This window comes from Bos mutus, chromosome 23, assembly GCF_027580195.1.
Source record: "Bos mutus isolate GX-2022 chromosome 23, NWIPB_WYAK_1.1, whole genome shotgun sequence".
Taxonomy (NCBI): domain Eukaryota; kingdom Metazoa; phylum Chordata; class Mammalia; order Artiodactyla; family Bovidae; genus Bos; species Bos mutus.
In genome coordinates, this window is record NC_091639.1 from 49,211,692 (window position 1) to 49,231,129 (window position 19,438).

The 19,438-nt window shown below is 38.9% G+C and overlaps 1 protein-coding gene across 1 annotated transcript in view; it reads left to right on the forward strand.

The window, feature by feature from the left end:
- Window positions 1-19,438, forward strand: part of KHDRBS2 (KH RNA binding domain containing, signal transduction associated 2) — a 617,615-nt gene that overhangs the window by 243,039 nt on the left and 355,138 nt on the right. Inside the window, exon 3 of the mRNA XM_070360912.1 lies at window positions 14,461-14,577. Within this exon, the coding sequence (XP_070217013.1) occupies window positions 14,461-14,577 (117 nt within the window). The remainder of the gene's footprint in view (window positions 1-14,460; window positions 14,578-19,438) is intronic.

The following is a 19,438-nucleotide window of genomic DNA, read 5'->3' on the forward strand; positions in this document are numbered from 1 at the left end:
GAGTCAGAGGAACACTCCAGGGAGTAGGGGTGACCCCTAATTCAAACAAGAGTCATGTATCCATTTCTAAAAAGCTTGGACATGATCTCACAGGTAACTCAGAGTCATGGGCAAACTCTGTCCTTTAGGAAGTTGCAAACTGCTTGATATTGGTGCTCAGAATGAGGTTCCAGGTAAACATTTACTGTGTGACACTTAGCCAAAGACAAAGCCAAGAAAGTAAACAGGGTCACTCAGGTGCCCACATTCATCCTTGGAGATGCTGTTATTTAGAATCTACACAAACAAGAAAGATGAGAACAAAAAAGTGTCCATCAAATTTAGCAATTTGTAACATTTACCAAAGCAGTTTAAACATACGCACTGCAAAAGGCACATATAAAAAACAATGAGTTAGTGTGATATTTTGTCTTCAGTTCAGTCGCTTAGTTGTGTCCGACTCTTTGCAACACCATGAATTGCAGCATGCCAGACCTCCCTGTCCATCACCAACTCCCGGAGTTCACTCAAACTCACGTCCATCGAGTCGGTGATGCCATCCAGCCATCTCATCCTCTATCGTCCCCTTCTCCTCCTGCCCCCAATCCCTCCCAGCATCAGAGTCTTTTCCAATGAGTCAACTCTTCGCATGAGGTGGCCAAAGTACTGGAGTTTCAGCTTTAGCATCATTCCTTTTTCTTAGCATCTTATAAAGACTCAAAAGAGCAATTATTTTACAAAAAACATATCATTATTGCTTTGTATTATAACTGACAAATGCAAGTCTGCTCATGAAAACAATGACAGAGGAACAGTGCTTGTAAATCCCCGCAGAATGGGTACTACCAGATATCAAATAGCAACGTGGGATTCACACACCTGAACACAAGTGTAATTACAAGAATATAGAGCACTTGGAGTAGCATCAGTGATGAGGTTTAAGGGTTGTCATTTAAAGAATTAAGCCCAACTTTGAGTAAATGTAATTTATTGAGTGGTGTGCAATGTAAAACATAAAATTGTATAAATAATTCTAAGACATTAGGGGTCTGACTATAATTTTTTATAAAAATGAAGAATTTAAGGGTTCGGGATAAATTTGTAGCATGTCTTTGTAAACAAAAACATACAATCTATCTTCAGTTAGTTTGGTGATGCTAGTGAAGGTGTCCTTGTTTAAAATGCTTGCTTTTCACCAGTCATGGAGGCTGGTGTTTTGAATTTTTTTTTTTTTTTTCTGTATGGTCTTTCAAAAAAATACTTGTTTTTTATTGAAGGATAGTTGGCTTACAGAATTATGTTTGTTTCTGCCAAACATCAGCATGAATCAGCCATAGGTATACATATGTCCGCTCCCTCTTGGACCACCCTCCTATCCCTCTCCACATTTCACTCCTCTGGGTTGTTGCAGAGGCATGGTTTGAGTTCCCTGAGTCACACAGAAATGCTCACTGGCTATCAATTTTATATATGGTAATGTAAGTTTCCATGTTACTCTTCCCATACACTCCACCTTCTCCTTCCTCCACCCCCACCACCTGCATTCCAATGATCCTTAAGTCTGTTCTCCATGGCTGTGTCTCCATTGCTGCCCTGCAAATTATTCCATCAGTACCATCTTTTAGAGTTCAGTCACTCAGTCATGTCTGACTCTCTGCGATCCCATGGACTGCAGCACGCCAGGCCTCCCTGTCCATCACCAACTCTCGGAGTTCACTCAAACTCATGTCCATTGAGTTGGTGATCCCATCCAACCATCTCATTCTCTGTCTTCCCCTTCTCCTCCCGCCTTCAATCTTTCCCAGGATCAGAGTCTTTTCCAATGAGTCAATTCTTCTCATCAGGTGGCCAAAGAACTGGAGTTTCAGCTTCAATATCAGTCCTTCCAAAGGATATTCAGGACTGATCTCCTTCAGAATGGACTGATTGGATCTCCTTGCAGTCCAAAGCACTCTCAAGAGTCTGCTTCAACACCACAGTTCAAAAGCATCAATTCTTTGGTGCTCAGCTTTCTTCACAGTCCAACTCTCACATCCATACATGACCACTGGAAAAACCATAGCCTTGACTAGATGGACCTTTGTTGGCAAAGTAATGTCTCTGCTTTTGAATATGCTATCTAGGTTGGTCATAACTTTTCTTTCAAGTAGTGAGAGTCTTTTAATTTCATGGCTGCAGTCACTATCTGCAGTGATTTTGGAGCCCCCCAAAATAAAGTCTGACACTGTTTCCAGTGTTTTTCCATCCTTTTCCCATAAGATAATGAAATTCTTAGCGCCAAATTCAGACTTCTTAATATCTTCTTCTTCAGTTACATCCATAATATTTCTGTCCTTTATTGAGCCCATCTTTGCATGAAATATTCCCTTGGTATCTCTAATTCTCTTGAAGAGATCTAGTGTTTCCCATTCTATTGTTTTCCTCTATTTCTTTGCATTGATCGCTGAGGAAGGCTTTCTAATCTCTCCTTGCTCTTCTTTGGAACTCTGGATTCAGATGCTTATATCTTTCCTTTTCTCCTTTGCTTTTCACTTTTCTTCTTTTCACAGCTATTTGTAAGGCATCCTCAGGCAGCCATTTTGTGTTTTTATATTTCTTTTTCTTCGGGATGGTCTTCCTCCCTGTCTCCTGTACAATGTCACAAACCTCCACCCATAGTTCATCAGGCACTCTGTATATCAGATCTAGTCCCTTAAATCTATTTCTCACTTCCACTGTATAATCGTTAGGGATTTGATTTAGGTCATACCTGAATGGTCTAGTGGTTTTCCTCAGTTTCTTCAATTTAAGTCTGAATTTGGAAATAAGGAGTATATGATCTGAGCCACAGTCAGCTCCTGGTCTTGTTTTTGCTGACTGTTTAGAGCTTGTGCATCTTTGGCTGCAAAGAATGGAACCAATGTGATTTCAGTGTTGACCATCTGGTGATGTCCATGTGTAGAGTCTTCTCTTATGTTACTGGAAGAGGGTGTTTGCTATGACCAGTGCATTCTCTTGTCTAAACTCTATTAGCCTTTGCCCTGTTTCATTCTGTACTCCAAGCCCAAATTTGTCTGTTATTCCAGATGTTTCTTGACTTCTTACTTTTGCATTCCAGTCTACTGTAATAAAGAGGACTTCTTTTTTGTATGTTATTTCTAGAAGGTCTTGTAGGTCTTCATAGAGCCGTTCAATTTCAGCTTCTTCAGCATTACCGATTGGGGCTTAGACTTGGATTACTCTGATATTGAATGGTTTGCCTTGGAAACGAACAGCAATCATTCTGTGTTTTTTTGTTTGTTTGTTTTGTTTTGTTTGTTTTGTTTCGTTAGTTTGTTTGTTTGTTTGAGATTATATCCAAGTACTGCATTTCTGAATCTTTTATTGACTATGATGTCTACTCTATTTCTTCTAAGGGATTCTTGCCTATTGTAGTAGATATAATGGTCATCTGAGTTAAATTCACCCATTCCAGTCCATTTTAGTTCGCTGATTCCTAAAATGTCAATGTACACTCTTGCTATCTCCTGTATGCAGCCTTCCAGTTTGCCTTGATTCATGGGCTAACATTCCAGATTCCTATTTGCTGTTTACAGTATTGGACCTTGCTTCCATCACCAGTCCCTCCGACAATTGGTTGTTGTTTTTGCTTTGGTTGCATCTCTTCATTCTTTGTGAAATTATTTCTCCATTTTTCTCCAGTAGCATATTGGGCACCTACCAACCTGGGGAGTTCATCTTTCAGTCTCCTAAACTTTTGCCTTTTCATACTGTTCATGGAGTTCTCAAGGCAAGAATGCTGAAGTAGTTTGCCATTCCCTTCTCCAGTGGACCACATTTTGTCAGAACTCTTCACCCTGACCCATTTGTCTTGGGTGGCCCTGCAAGGCATGGCTCACAGTTTCATTCAGTTAGATGAGGCTGTGGCACATGTGATTAGATTGGTTAATTTTCTGTGATCCCATACATATAGTCCCATCTTTCTAGATTCCATGTATATGAGTTCAGTTCAGTTCATTTCAGTCGCTCAGTCGTGTTCAACTCTTTGTGACCCCATGAATCGCAGCACGCCATGCCTCCCTGTCCATCACCAACTCCCGGAGTTCACTCAAACTCACGTCCATCAAAACAGTGATGTCATCCAGTCATCTCATCCTCTATCGTCCCCTTCTCCTCCTGCCCCCAATCCCTCCCAGCATCAGGGTTTTTTCAAATGAATCAACTCTTCGCATGAGGTGGCCAAAGTACTGGAGTTTCAGCTTCAGCATCATTCCTTCCAAAGAACACCCAGGACTGATCTCCTTTAGGATGGACTGGTTGGATCTGCTTGCAGTCCAAGGGACTCTCAAGAGTCTTCTCCAACACCACAGTTCAAAAGCATCAATTCTTCAGCGCTCAGCTTTCTTCACAGTCCAACTCTCACATGCATACATGACTACTGGAAAAACCATAACCTTAACTAGATGGACCTTTGTTGGCAAGGTAATATCTCTGCTTTTGAATATGCTATCTAGGTTGGTCATAACTTTCCTTCCAAGGAGTAAGTGTCTTTTAATTTCATGGCTGCAATCACCATCTGCAGTGATTTTGGAGCCCCACAAAAATAAAATCTGACAATGTTTCCACTGTTTCCCCATCTATTTGCCATGAAGTGGTGGGACCAGATGCCACGATCTTCGTTTTCTGAATGTTGAGCTTTAAGCCAACTTTTTCACTCTCCTCTTTCACTTTCGTCAAGAGACTTTTTAGTTCCTCTTCACTTTCTGCATATCTGTGGTTATTGATATTTCTCCTGGAAATCTTGATTCCAGCTTGTGCTTCTTCCAGCCCAGCATTTCTCACGATGTACTCTGCATATAAGTTAAATAAGCAGGGTGAGAATACACAGCCTTGACGTACTCCTTTTCCTAACGTGGCATAGTCCTCTATTAAGTGAAAACCTTGTTTAGGCATAAGTTTGAAAAATACATTAACCCTATTTTTGGTCAGATTCTCAAAAAGAAACAGCACACTCAAAAGATGGTGGTCAACAGGAGATTATTTTTTTATTTTATTTAACTTTACAATATTGTATTGGTTTTGCCATATATCAAAATGAATCTGCCACAGGTATACATGTGTTCCCCATCCTGAATCCTCCTCCCTCCTCCCTCCCCATACCGTCCCTCTGGGTCATCCCAGTGCACCAGCCCCAAGCATCCAGTATCGTGCATCGAATCTGGACTGGTGACTCGTTTCATATATGATATTATACATATTTCAATGCCATTCTCCATGGAACAAAATAGAAAGCCCAGAGATAAATCCATGCACATATGGACACCTTATCTTTGACAAAGGAGGCAAGAATATACAATGGATTAAAGTCCATCATCAGATGAATGGATAAGAAAGCTATGGTACATATACACAATGGAGTATTACTCAGCCATTAAAAAGAATATATTTGAATCAGTTCTAATGAGGTGGGTGAAACTGGAGCCTATTATACAGAGTGAAGTAAGCCAGAAGGGAAAACATAAATACAGTATACTAACGCATACATATGGAATTTAGGAAGATGGTAACAATAACCCAGTGTACGAGACAGCAAAAGAGACACTGATGTATAGAACAGTCTTATGGACTCTGTGGGAGAGGGAGAGGGTGGGAAGATTTGGGAGAATGACATTGAAACATGTAAAATATCATGTAAGAAACGAGTTGCCAGTCCAGGTTCGATACACGATACTGGATGCTTGGGGCTAGTGCACTGGGACGACCCAGAGGGACGGTATGGGGAGGGAGGAGGGAGGAGGGTTCAGGATGGGGAACACATGTATACCTGTGGCGGATTCATTTTGATATTTGGCAAAACTAATACAATTATGTAAAGTTTAAAAATAAAATAAAATTTAAAAAAAAATATAGACAATCTCTTTAACAAATGGTGCTGGGAAAACTGGTCAACCACTTGTAAAAGAATGAAACTAGAGCACTTTCTAACACCATACACAAAAATAAACTCAAAATGGATTAAAGATCTAAATGTAAGACCAGAAACTATAAAACTCCTAGAGGAGAACATAGGCAAAACACTCTCCGACATATATCACAGCAGGATCCTCTGTGACCCACCTCCCAGAATATTGGAAATAAAAGCAAAAATAAACAAATGGGACCTAATTAAACTTAAAAGCTTCTGCACAATAAAGGAAACTATAAGTAAGGTGAAAAGACAGCCTTCAGAATGGGAGAAAATAATAGCAAATGAAGCAACAGACAAACAACTAATCTCAAAAATACACAAGCAACTCCTACAGCTCAATTCCAGAAAAATAAATGACCCAATCAAAAAAATGGGCCAAAGAACTAAATAGACATTTCTCCAAAGAAGACATACAGATGGCTAACAAACACATGAAAAGATGCTCAACATCACTCATTATCAGAGAAATGCAAATCAAAGCCACTATGAGGTACCATTTCACGCCAGTCAGAATGGATGTGATCCAAAAGTCTACAAGCAGTAAATGCTGGAGAGGGTGTGGAGAAAAGGGAACCCTCTTACACTGTTGGTGAGAATGCAAACTAGTTCAAGGAGATTATTGAGGGAAAGTTTACAAAGTATGATCCATATTAAAGGTGCTAACATGGAATAGTGAGATATCTAGGCATGTTAAAGTGAGGAGCTTGGCTCCTCCAAAGTCTGAAGGGCTAAGGGAAGAGACAGCTACAGAGGAGCCAGCAGACAGGAGATGTGTCCATAACAGAGGGACAGAATCACTGCCAAACCAGGACATCAAGGAAGAAGCTAGGAAAATAAACACATCAGCTTCTCTGTCCTACACTCCAGTTATTTGAATCCTATCTTATTGACCAAACACAACCAGTTGCAAAAGGCAAGGAGCCTCGCGACAGTTGGTTCCGAAAAACTCAGGGACATAGCATGGAATAGAGGAGAATAAGGGGGTCTCAATGTACATATTCAGAAATCCAGAAGAATGACTAATGGGCAGCATTTCAGTTCAGGTTGTTGCAACAAAGTATGACCATCAGGTCACTGCTTAAGTTTTATTTCTTATTTGCTTGAGAAAAATAGTGTACTGGATGCTATATTACAGGGCTTTGGGCTCAGTTTTACACCTATAAAATCTATATGTTATCTCTAAATTAATGCCCATGATTACAAACACCTTGTTTTCTTGAATCTTTGTGCCAATACAGTAACTGTCCTTGAAATATCCTTTGCTATTATTGCCCCAGAGCCTGGGTTCATTACTTAACAATTCCATCCCTGCACTGTCTGGAAAACGGCACCTCCTCAGAGGTTTGGCTAAGAATTAAATAAGATAATTAATGTAAAACATATAGCATGCCTATAGGATTTCTAACTCTTAATCTGCTGGTTACTGATTTAAATAAAGCCATCCTTTATGGTGTATTCCTTTCTCTATTTAACATTCAACTTTAGCACTTAAACATTTCCATATTCAAATGGGAAACCTTTGTGTTAGTCGGGGGTTCCCTAGTGGCTCAGACAGTAAAGAATCTGCCTGCAATGCAGGTGACACAGGTTCAGTCTCTGAGTTAAGAAGATGCCCTGGAGAAAGGAATGACTACCAACTCCAGTATCCTTGCCTGGAGAATTCCATGTACAGAGGTTATAGTCCATGGTGTCGCAAAACCTATTCAAGTGGGAAACCTTTATAAGCTAATAATAGATCAATATAAGAAGGTATAATCACACACAGTAATTAAATAAAGAAAACTGTAAAATCATATGCATTTTAGTCTTATCAATTTAGGAATTTTTGGCCTAATTTATGTTATTTATTCCCATTTTATTGAAATATAATTGATGTACAATGTTTTATAAGTTATGGGTGTACAATATAGTGATTCATAAATGTTAAATGTTATATTTTATTTATGTGTGTATGTGCATGCTTAGTCACTCAGTTGTGTCGGACTCTTTGCAACCCCATGGACTGAAGCCCACCAGGCCCTTCTGTCCATGGGGATTCTCCAGGCAAGAGTATTGGAGTGGGTTGCCATTTCCTCTTCCAGAGGATCTTCCTGATCCAGGGATCAAACCCAAGTCTCCTGTGTCTCCTGCCTTATAGGTAGATTCTTTACCTGCTGAGCCACTGAGGAAGCTCAACTCAATAAAAACAGAAACAGCCCATTTTAAAAATGTGCAGGGGAACTGAGTAGACATTTTTCCAAAGAGGAAATGCAGATGGCCAACAGGCACATGAAAGGATGTGCAATATCATTAATCATCTGGGAAATGCAAATCAAAACCACAATGACATATCATTTCACATCTGTCAGAATGACCATCATCAAAAAGAACACAAATGATAAGTTTTGGCAAAGATGTACAGAAAAGGAACACTTTTACAGTGCAGGTGGGAATGCAAATTTGGTACAGCAACTTTGGAAAACAGTATGGAGATTTCTTAAAAATCTAAAAATAGAAACACCACATGATTCAGCAATTCCACTCTTCAGTAGAAATTAAAAAAAAAAAATCACTAACTTTAAAGGATACAGGCACCCAAGTATTTATTGCAGCACTGTTTACAGTAGCCAAGATATGAAAGCAACCTAAGTGCCCATTAACACGCGAATGGATGAAGATATGGTATATATACATACAATGGAATAGTACTTCGCCATAAAAGAATGAAATTTTTGCCATTTGTAACAACATGGATAGACATGGAGGGTATCACACAATTGAAATAAGTCTGACAGAAAAAGACAAATACTGTATGATATCACTTATATGTGGAATCTAAAAATTCAAAACTAATAAATAGAACAAAGAAGAAGCAAACTCACAGATTTAAAGAATGAACTGTGCTTACCAGTGGCAAGAGGAATGGGGGGAAGAGCAACAATAGATGTAGGGGCTAAATGGTACAAACTATCATGTATAAAATAAAGTACAAGTATATATTGTACAGCACAGGGATATAGTCAACGTTTTGCAATACATATAAATGGAATATGAGCTTCCCCATAACCTTTAACATTTATGAATCACTATATTGTACACCTGTAACTTATAAAACATTGTACATCAATTATATTTCAATAAAATGAGGATAAATAACATAAATTAGGCTAAAAATTCATAAATTGATAAAGACCAAAATTCTTAACACAGTCAGTAAGTACATGAATATTTTCTCTACTTTTCCCATCTAGCCCCATTTCTCAAATCTCCAAAATGAATTCCTTTCAGTTTATCAAACTTACCTGCTTTGGATTTTCTCACACATTATTTCTTCTTCCTGGATTGTCTCCAGTAGAACTCCCCCTGGCTGACTTGTCCTCACTTCCTGTAGCTCATAGCCCAGTTTAAATGCTGTTTTTCAGGAAAGGTTTTTTAGTGACTTCATTTATACTTTCCTGTGAAATCCTAAAGTTCTTCTGGGCCAGTGCTTGGAGCATAATTGTCACTTGATACATATTTGTGTGTTGAGTGATTTATTTAAAAACAAACAAACAAACAAACTCCCTTTCTTCTGTTTCTCATTCCTCCTGTTCCTTCAGAAACTAGTCTTTTGCCCTTCTTTCTTATTTTTCTCTTCTGAATATATGTATTCATGCTCTCCTTTTTTATTCCTCTCCCTTACTAATTTCTTGCCTGTAAGTAATGGTCCTATGAGAACATTGGTAGACTTTTATTTTCCTGTTAAATATCTTTCTTGATGTCTATTCACTCATGGTTCCTAGAGTTCTCAATGTGAAGAGCAACTAAATTTCTTTAAAACTTTTCTTCCTGTCTTCCATAATTTTATTAATGATAGTGTCAATCCTTTGAGTTTAGAGCGTATTTTGGTTACTAGTTCATTCTGCACTCTTCACCATCTCCCAGAGTTGGCTCAAACTCATATTCATTGAGTCAATGATACCATCCAACCATCTTACCGTCTGTTGCCCCTTCCTCCTCCTGCCCTCAATCAGGGGCTTTTTCATTTCATTTTCATTCTTCACATAAGGTGCCCAAAGTATTGGAGCTTCAACTTCAGCATCAGTCTTTCCAATTAATACTCAGGGTTGACTTCTTTAAGATTGACTAGTCTGACCTCCTTGTTGTCTAAGGGACTCTCAAGAGTCTTCTCCAGCACATTTGAAAAAATCAATTCTTCAGTGCTCAGCCTTCTTTATAGTCCAACTCCCACATCAGTACATGACTACTGGAAAAATAATAGCTTTTATTATACAGACCTTATTTGGTAAAGTGATGTCTCAGCTTTTAAATATGCTGTATAGGTTTGTCATAGTTTTTCTTTCAAGAAACAACCATCTTTTAATTTCATGGCTACATTCATCATCTGCAGTGATTTTGGAGCCCAAGAAAACACTGTTTCCATTTTTCCCCATCTATTTGCCGCGAAGTGATGGGACCGGATGCCATGATCTTAGTGTTTTGAATGTTGTGTTTTAAACCAGGTTTTTCACTCTCCTCTCTCACTTTCATCCGGAATCTCTTCAGTTCCTCTTCACTTTCTGCCATAAGGGTGGTGTCATCTGAATATCTGAGGTTAATTATATTTCTCCTGGCAATCTTGATTCCAGCTTGAACTTCATCCATCCTGGCATTTCACAGGATATATTCTGCATAGAAGTTATATAAGCAAGGTGACAATATATAGCCTTGACGTACTCCTTTCCCAATTTGGAACCAATCCATTGTTCCATGTCCATTTCTAACTATTGCTTCCTGACCTGCATACAGATTTCTCAAGAGGCAGGTCAGGTGGTCTGGTATTCCCATGTCTTTAAGAATTTTCCACAGTTTGTTGTGATTCACACAGTCAAAGTCTTTAGAGTAGTCAATGAAGCAGAGGTAGATTTTTTTTTTTTCTTTCTGGAATTTCCTTGCTTTTTCTATGATCCAGTGGATATTGGCAATTTGATCTCTACTTCTTATGCCTTTTCTAAATCCAACTTGTACGTCTGCAAGTTCTCAGTTCACCTACTGTTGGTGCCTCATTCATTCATGGTTAGTTGCTCAGTTGTGTCTGACTCTTTGGGACCTCAAGGATTGTAGTCTACTAGGCTCCACTGTCCATGGGTTTTTCCATGTGAGAATACAGGAGCAGGTTGCCATTTCCTTTTCCAGGGGATCTTCCTGACCCGGGGATCAAATGGGGTCTCCTGCATTGCAGGTGGATTCTTTGCCAGCTGAGCTATCAGGGAAATTCAGCTTGAAGGATTTTGTGTATTACCTTGCTAGCATGTGAAATGAACACAATTTTGCAGTAGTTGGAACATTCTTTGGTATTGACTTTCTTTGGAATTGAAATGAAAACACGTTTTCCAGTCCTGTGGCCACTGCTGAGTTTTCCAAGTTGGCTGGCATCTTGAGTGCAACACTGAAACAGCATCATCTTTTGGGATTTGAAATAGCTTAGCTGGAATTCTATAACCTCCACTAGCTTTGTTCATAGTAATGCTTCCTAAGCTCGGCTTGACTTCACACTCCAGGATGTCTGGTTCTAGAGGAGTGATCACATTATCATGGTTGTCTGAGTCATTAAGACTTTTTTGGTGCAGTTCTGTGTATTCTTGCCACTACTTCTTAATATCTTCTGTTTATGTTAGGGCCTTACCATTTCTGAAATGTTTCCTTTGTATCTCTAATTTTCTAGAAGCGATCTCTAGTCTTTCCCATTCTATTATTTTCTTCTCTTTCTTTGTATTTTTTCAATTAAGAAGACTTTCTATCTCTCCGTGCTATTCTTTGGAACTCTGCATTCAGATGGGTAAGTTTTTCCTCTTCTCCTTTGTCTCTCACTTCTCATCCTTTCTTAGCTTAGGCCTATGGTAGACCTTAAAATAGGAGTTGCCTTAATGTGTGTTGTGAAAGTTGCTCAGTCATGTCCAACTCTTTGTGACCCCATAGACTGTAGCCCCCCAGGCTCCCTGTCCATGGGGATTCTCCAGTCAGGAATACTGGAGTGGGTTGCCATGCCCTCCTCCAGAATGTCTTCCTAGACCAGGGATTCCTTGGTGGCTCATATGGTAAAGAGTCTGCCTGAAATGTGGGAGACCCAGTTTGATCCCTGAGCTGGGAATATCCCCTGGAGAAGGAAATGGCAACCCACTCCAGTATTCGTGCCTGGAAAAATCCCATGAATGCAGGCGCTTGGTGAGCTACAGTCCATAGGGTCACAAAGAGTCAGACACGACTGAGAAACTTCACTTTGCTTTAATATGTGTTAAAATGTAAAGGTATTTTTTGTGCTTGGTTTTTGCATATGAATATCCAGTTGTTCCAGCACCATTTGTTAAAGATTTTACTTTTCAAATATTACTGTTCTGGAACTTTTGTTGAGAATCAGTTGATCTAAATGTGGTCTTTTTGAACGTTATTCTGTTTCATTTATCTTACATGCCTGTAGATAGCCACACTCCAGTGCAGCACTGAAAAGGTGTAGTGAGAACAGGCATCTTGATTTTATCATGTATTTATGGGGAAAGTATTTAGTTTTTCACCATTAAGTGTGGTTTATTTCTTACTTTAGGTATTTTAAAATATATAATAACTCTGATATAGAAGACAATTACTTAATTTTATTTCTGTTTCACGTGCCCAACATAGTCTTTAATACGTTCTAATCCTTTTTTTTTTAATTAATGAGTAATTACCTCAGTCATTTCTTGTAGTGATATTCATTTAGTAGTTGGCAACAAATGCTGATAACTGCCTTTATTTTCCTTGTTTATAACCAGATTTCATAATTAATAAACCAGTTATATATGCGCCTGCTGCTGCTGCTAAGTTGCTTCAGTCATGTCTGACTCTGTGTGACCCCATAGACGGAAGCCCACCAGGCTCCGCCATCCCTGGGATTCTCCAGGCAAGAACATTGGAGTGGGTTGCCATTTCCTTCTCCAATGCATGAAAGTGAAAAGTGAAAGTGAAGTCACTCAGTCGTGTCTGACTGTTAGCGACCCCATGGACTGCAGCCTACCAGGCTCCTCCGTCCATGGGATTTTCCAGGCAAGAGTACTGGAGTGGGGATATATGCCCCTAACCCTGGAATTTTGCATGTAAGCAAACTGTTTTGTATATATGTTCTTTCTAGCATTTTAAACCCTTTTGTATGCGTTCACATCTCTTATTTGCTGATCTTTAGAACAACTCTTTAACACAAAGAAGGTAAGGTTGAAGAACAGTTGAATCTCTTTATTACCAATCATGAAATTGGAAATGGACTCTTACGTGCATAGACAATACTTGCCAAACATGAATGTTAAATTTTAATTTAAAATAATTTTTTTTTTGCAATTTTGAATATGCACAGGCATGTTAAAATTTTCCCTCATTTCAGTAATCAGATTGGAGAGAAAAACCCTTTAGAAATTTTATAAATCATAGTACATCTCCTAATTTCTTTTTAAATAATTTATGTAATTATATGAGTAAATTATATTTTCAAAGATTACTGACGTTAGCATTTCTTTAGGAAGAAGCATCTCTTTACACGTGTACACCTGTGGTGGATGCATGTTGATGTATAGCAAAACCAATACAATATTGTAAAGTTAAAAAAAAAAAAAAGTGTATCTGAGCTCATAGGAACTAAGAAGCCTCTTGGTGAAAGTGAAAGTGAAGAGTGAAAAAGTTGGCTTAAAACTCAACATTCAGAAAACGAAGATCATGGCATCTGGTCCCATCACTTCATGGGAAATAGGTGGGGAAACAGTGTCAGACTTTATTTTTCCTGGCTCCAAAATCACTACAGATGGTGACTGCAGCCATGAAATTAAAAGACGCGTACTTCTTGGAAGGAAAGTTATGACCAACCTAGATAGCATATTCAAAAGCAGAGACATTACTTTGCCAACAAAGGTTTGTCTAGTCAAGGCTATGGTTTTTCCTGTGGTCATGTATGGGTGTGAGAGTTGGACTGTGAAGAAGGCTGAGCACCAAAGAATTGATGCTTTTGAACTGTGGTGTTGGAGAAGATTCTTGAGAGTCCCTTGGACTGCAAGGAGATCCAACCAGTCCATTCTGAAGGAGATCAGCCCTGGGATTTCTTTGGAAGAGATTATGGTAAAGCTGAAACTCCAGTACTTTGGCCACCTCATGCGAAGAGTTGACTCATTGGGAAAGACTCTGATTCTGAGAGGGATTGGGGGCAAGAGGAGAAAGGGACGACAGAGGATGAGATGGCTGGATGGCATCACTGACTCGATGGACTTGAGTCTGAGTGAACTCCGGGAGTCGGTGATGGACAGGGAGGCCTGGCGTGCTGCGATTGATGGGGTCACAAAGACTCAGACACAACTGAGCAACTGATCTGATCTGGGTTCATAGGTCTGGGGTCGATTCCTGTGTGTGTGTGTGTGTGTGTGTGTGTGTTTAGGTGTGTGAGAGGCATAACTCTGTTCTCCATGGTAAAGTTCGAAAAACCATAACCCATCAGTTTTGCTTGGTTTAAATCATTATTTTTCTCTACTTAATATAGGTATTCTAATGATTTTGTTTCCTAGTTCAATTTTGTGGGCAAATTGCTCGGGCCGAGAGGAAACTCCTTGAAGAGGCTACAGGAAGAAACAGGTGCTAAAATGTCTATCCTGGGCAAAGGATCAATGAGAGATAAAGCAAAGGTATGTACTTTGAATTTGTACTAAAGATTCACAGGGAATCAGCTGTAACAGGGTGGCCACATTCACAAGCACATCTGAGCTCTCCTCCAATCAGTTCCCATTATCTTTACCCTTTTAGGACTAGTCTTCACCTTCATATCTTCTCTATTTATAAAAATAAGCTACCAGTCTTTTTCTACCAAAGCATGTAATTTTTAGTCCTTTGTTTAGGTGGCTATCAAATCTGTTCATTTCTTTCGTGTCCTCTGTAGGATGTTTCTGTATGTGTGTGCTCATTTTCTTTAATTCCCTAACTGAATCCTTTTTCTTTCTTCAGTTGTATCTTCTGATCCCATCCCATGTATCATTCCCTCACTTTATCTTTCCACTCCACTTCACTCCGATCCTCTTACCTGAAGCAATTTCACATATTTATCTGCAAATCTAAGAGATTTTTGGAGAAGGAAATGGCAACCCACTCCAGTGCTGTTGCTTGGAGAATCCCATGAATAGAGGAGCCTGTCAGGCTACAGTCCACGGGGTTGCAAAGAGTTGGACACAACTAAGCTACTAGCACACACACACGTGCACACATGAGAGTTCCATTTTTTTTTTTTTTATAATGTGTCAGTGATATTAAATGACTTAACTGATCCTCAAAGACAAATAAGCTAATAAATATATCAACTTGGATATTTGAAATGATTTACATTACATTTGAACTACATCATTTCCCCATTTTATAAATAGGAAATAGCCTCTACTTTTGTTTTTTTTGTTTGTTGAAATAACTATTTATAGATATTTATTCATAAAGTATCTCTTAAAATTAATTGAGAAAGGGTGACTGTTTTATGGTAGTATCATTTGACCTGGCCATACTTTTTCTTATTTGATATGTTACCAGGGAAAATAAAATAATCATACATTTTAATTATGATTATAAAAATTGCTTAGAGATAGTTTAGGAGTTGCTCAACTATTAGGATGAAATATTAAAGGGAGAAATTCATAGTGGGAAATGTTACTGAATTTGTGAATGTACCATGCATGTTTGATCTTTATTGTAACAAGGCTGTGTATGGTGTTTAACCAAGACATGCTACTGTTGCTAAGTCGCTTCAGTCATGTCCAACTCTGTGCGACCCCATAGACAGCAGCCCACCAGGCTCCGCCATCCCTGGGATTCTCCAGGCAAGAACACTGGAGTGGGTTGCCATTGCCTTCTCCAATGCATGAAGGTGAAAAGTGAAAGTGAAGTCGCTCAGTCGTGTCCGACTCTTCGCTATCCCATGGACTGCAGCCTACCAGGCTCCTCTGTCCATGGGATTTTCCAGGCAAGAGTACTGGAGTGGGGTGCCATAGACATGCTATATGGGTACTTAAAAAAAATAATAATCAGTTCTGTAATTTGCCAAAGGATGCCACTTGCAAGTGTTAAATTTTGAGTAAAATTTAGTTACTTTGTACTGTGTATAATTTCATAAGGATGACTTTTTGGCCAAATGTACTGCTTCTAGTTAATCAGAGTATATTTAGAAGAAATAATAAAAGTATTTAAGAGATAGCTTTTGTCTTCTGCTGTAAGCATATTTAGGTTTTCTATGTATATGAGGATAAATTGACACATGATTATCTATATCTGTTCTTTCATATATTCTTTAATTATTTGTTATATGTTTTCCAGATATCTCAAAGTCATATAATAGAAAGTGCATTTTGTATGTTTTTATACTCTCACATAGTCTTTAAGATTTAGATCAGGCAGAGATTTCCTAACCCCTGTGATAGGCTTACTTAACCATAAAACATATTTCACTGAAATTTTCTGTTTCACTCATTACACTGTTAACTTTCATGGACCAGAGAAATGTCTTAGTTAGCTTTGCACACCCAGAGTCACCATGTAGTCTCTTCGTACTTTTTAAAACAAATAAGTGTATTTTTTATTTCCACATATATAATTTTATATAGGATTCTCTTTTTCCTGTGAACATGGTTAGCTACCAACATAATTATTAGAAAAATCTAGCAAGAAACAGATTTGATCCTATTAACTTTCTGTTAGGTTTAGTTTACTAATATTGTGCTGTGTGCTTAGTCACTCAGTCACGTCTGACTCTTGCAACCCCATAGACTGTAGCCCACCAGGCTACTCTGCCCAAGGGGATTTTCCAGGCAAGAATACTGGAGTGGGTTGCCATTTCCTTCTCTAATTTACCTGTTATTTAAAATCCTGTTTCTATATTGATTACATTTTGAATGATCCATCATGTTTTCATGAGTATTTTCATTGTTTCATTTTAAAAATGAAAGAAAATGGAAACATTTAATAGCAACAATATCAATAATAATATATAGTAGTATAAAATATGCTTGTTAGACTCTATATAAGACCTTAACTACCAAAGACAACACAGCTGAAATAAAACCACAGATGTAGATGTGAAAAAAACTTACCTTAGTAAACACTTGATTAAAATAAAAATAAATGCTTGGTAAATTTTTTATTGCTATGTTGCTAATTTTGTCTCTGCTACATGACCTGAACAGAAAGGAATATTTTATGTAATTTTATTTTTCTAGCAAATAATTAAAACTTATCTGATTTTGCAGCTCTAGTTCACAGTAATAAATGTGAGGGGGAAAAAATTCTCCTTGGAGTTTGCATTCCAATGGGAGAGACAGACAATAAATAAGTGAACAAATATATTTTCTACTTTCAGACATTGTTAACTGTTATGGATTAAAACAAAACAGAGGAAGGGAAATATGTTAATGCTGGTAGTAGTAGTTTGGTATGATGATCAAGTGTAACCCTGGACAAGGAGAAGGGACCAACACAAGGAAAATCAGAGAAGAGAGAATGCAAGTGATGTCTCTGAAGGAGAATTCATGTCTTTATCTGTAACTATCCTGGCAGCCATAGCCCTATCTTTGTTTATAACCATGCTTATTCCCATTTGGCGGAGAAGGAAATGGCACCCCACTCCAGTACTCTTGCTTGGAAAATCCCATGGATGGCGTAGCCTGTTAGTCTGCAATCCATGGGGTCGCTAGGAGTCGGACACGACTGAGTGACTTCACTTTTACTTTTCACTTTCATGCATTGGAGAAGGAAATGGCAACCCACTCCAGTGTTCTTGCCTGGAGAATCCCAGGGACGGGGGAGCCTGGTGGTCTGCCGTCTATGGGGTTACACAGAGTCAGACATGACTGAAGTGACTTAGCATAGCATAGCGTTCCCATTTGAACCTTCCCAGGTGGCACTAGTGGTAAAGAACTTGCCTGCCAGTGTAGGAAATGTAAGAGATGCAGGTTGAATCTCTGAGTCGGGGAGATCCCCTGGAGGAGGGCATAGCAACCCACTCCAGATGGAAAGATATTCCATGTTCCCAGGTAGGAAGAATCAATAATGTGAAAATGACTGTACTTCCAAATGCAATTTACAGATTCAGTGCTACCCCTATCAAATTACCAATGTCATTTTTCACAGAACTAGAACAAAACATTTCACAATTCATATGGAAACACAAAAGACCCTGAATAGCCAAAGCAGTCTTGAGAAAGAATGGAGCTGGAGGAATCAATCTTTCTGATGTCAGATTATACTACAAAGCTACAGTCATCAAGGCAGTATGGTACTGGCACAAAAACAGAAACATAAACCAATGAACAAAATAGAAAACCCAGAAATAAACCCATGCACCTATGGGTACCTCATTTTTGACAAAGGAGGCAAGAATATACAATGGGACAAAGACATCCTCTTCAATAAATCATGCTGGGAAAACTGGACAGCTACATGTAAAAGAATGAAATTGGAAGTCTTCCTAACACCATACACAAAGGTAAACTCAAAATGGCTTAAAGACCTAAATGTAAGACCAGAAACTATAAAACTCTGAGACTAAAACAGGCAGAACACTCGATGACATAAATCAAAACAAGAACCTCTATGACCCACCTGTTAGAGTAAAGGAAATAAAAACAAAAGTAAAAAAGTAAGACTTGATTAAATTTAAAAGCTTTTGCACAGCAAAGGAAACTATAGCAAGCTGAAAACACAACCCTCAGAATGGGAGAAAATAATAGCAAATGAAACAACTAACAAAGGATTAATTGCAAAAATATACAAGCAGCTCATACAACTTAATGCCAGAAAAACAAACAACCCAATCATAAAGTAGGAAAAAGACCTAAATAAACATTTCTCCAAAGAAGACATACAGATGGCTAACTAACACATGAAAAGATGGTCAACATCACTCATTATTGAAGTGCAGTGAAATGAAGTGAAGTGGCTCAGTGGTGTCCAATTCTTTGCAACACTATGGACTGTAGCCTACTAAGCTCCTCCGTCCATCCATGGGATTTTCCAGGCAAGAGTATGAGAGTGGATTGCCATTTCCTTCTCCAGGGTGATCTTCACAACCTAGGGATCGAACCTGGGTCTCCCACATTGTAGGCAGATGCTTCTACCGTCTGAGCCACCAGGGAAGTCCATTATTCAGTTCAGTTCAGTTCAGTCACTCAGTCATGTCCGACTCTTTGTGAGCCCATGAATCGCAGCATGCCAGGCCTCCCTGTCCATCACCAACTCCCAGAGTTCACTCAGACTCACGTCCATCGAGTCAGTGATGCCATCCAGCCATCTCATCCTCTGTCGTCCCCTTCTCCTCCTGCCCCCAATCCCTCCTAGCATCAGAGTCTCTTCCAATGAGTCAACACTTTGCATGAGGTGGCCAAAGTACTGGAGTTTCAGCTTTACCATAATCTCTTCCAAAGAAATCCCAGGGCTGATCTCCTTCAGAATGGACTGGTTGGATCTCCTTGCAGTCCAAGGGACTCTCAAGAATCTTCTCCAACACCATAGTTCAAA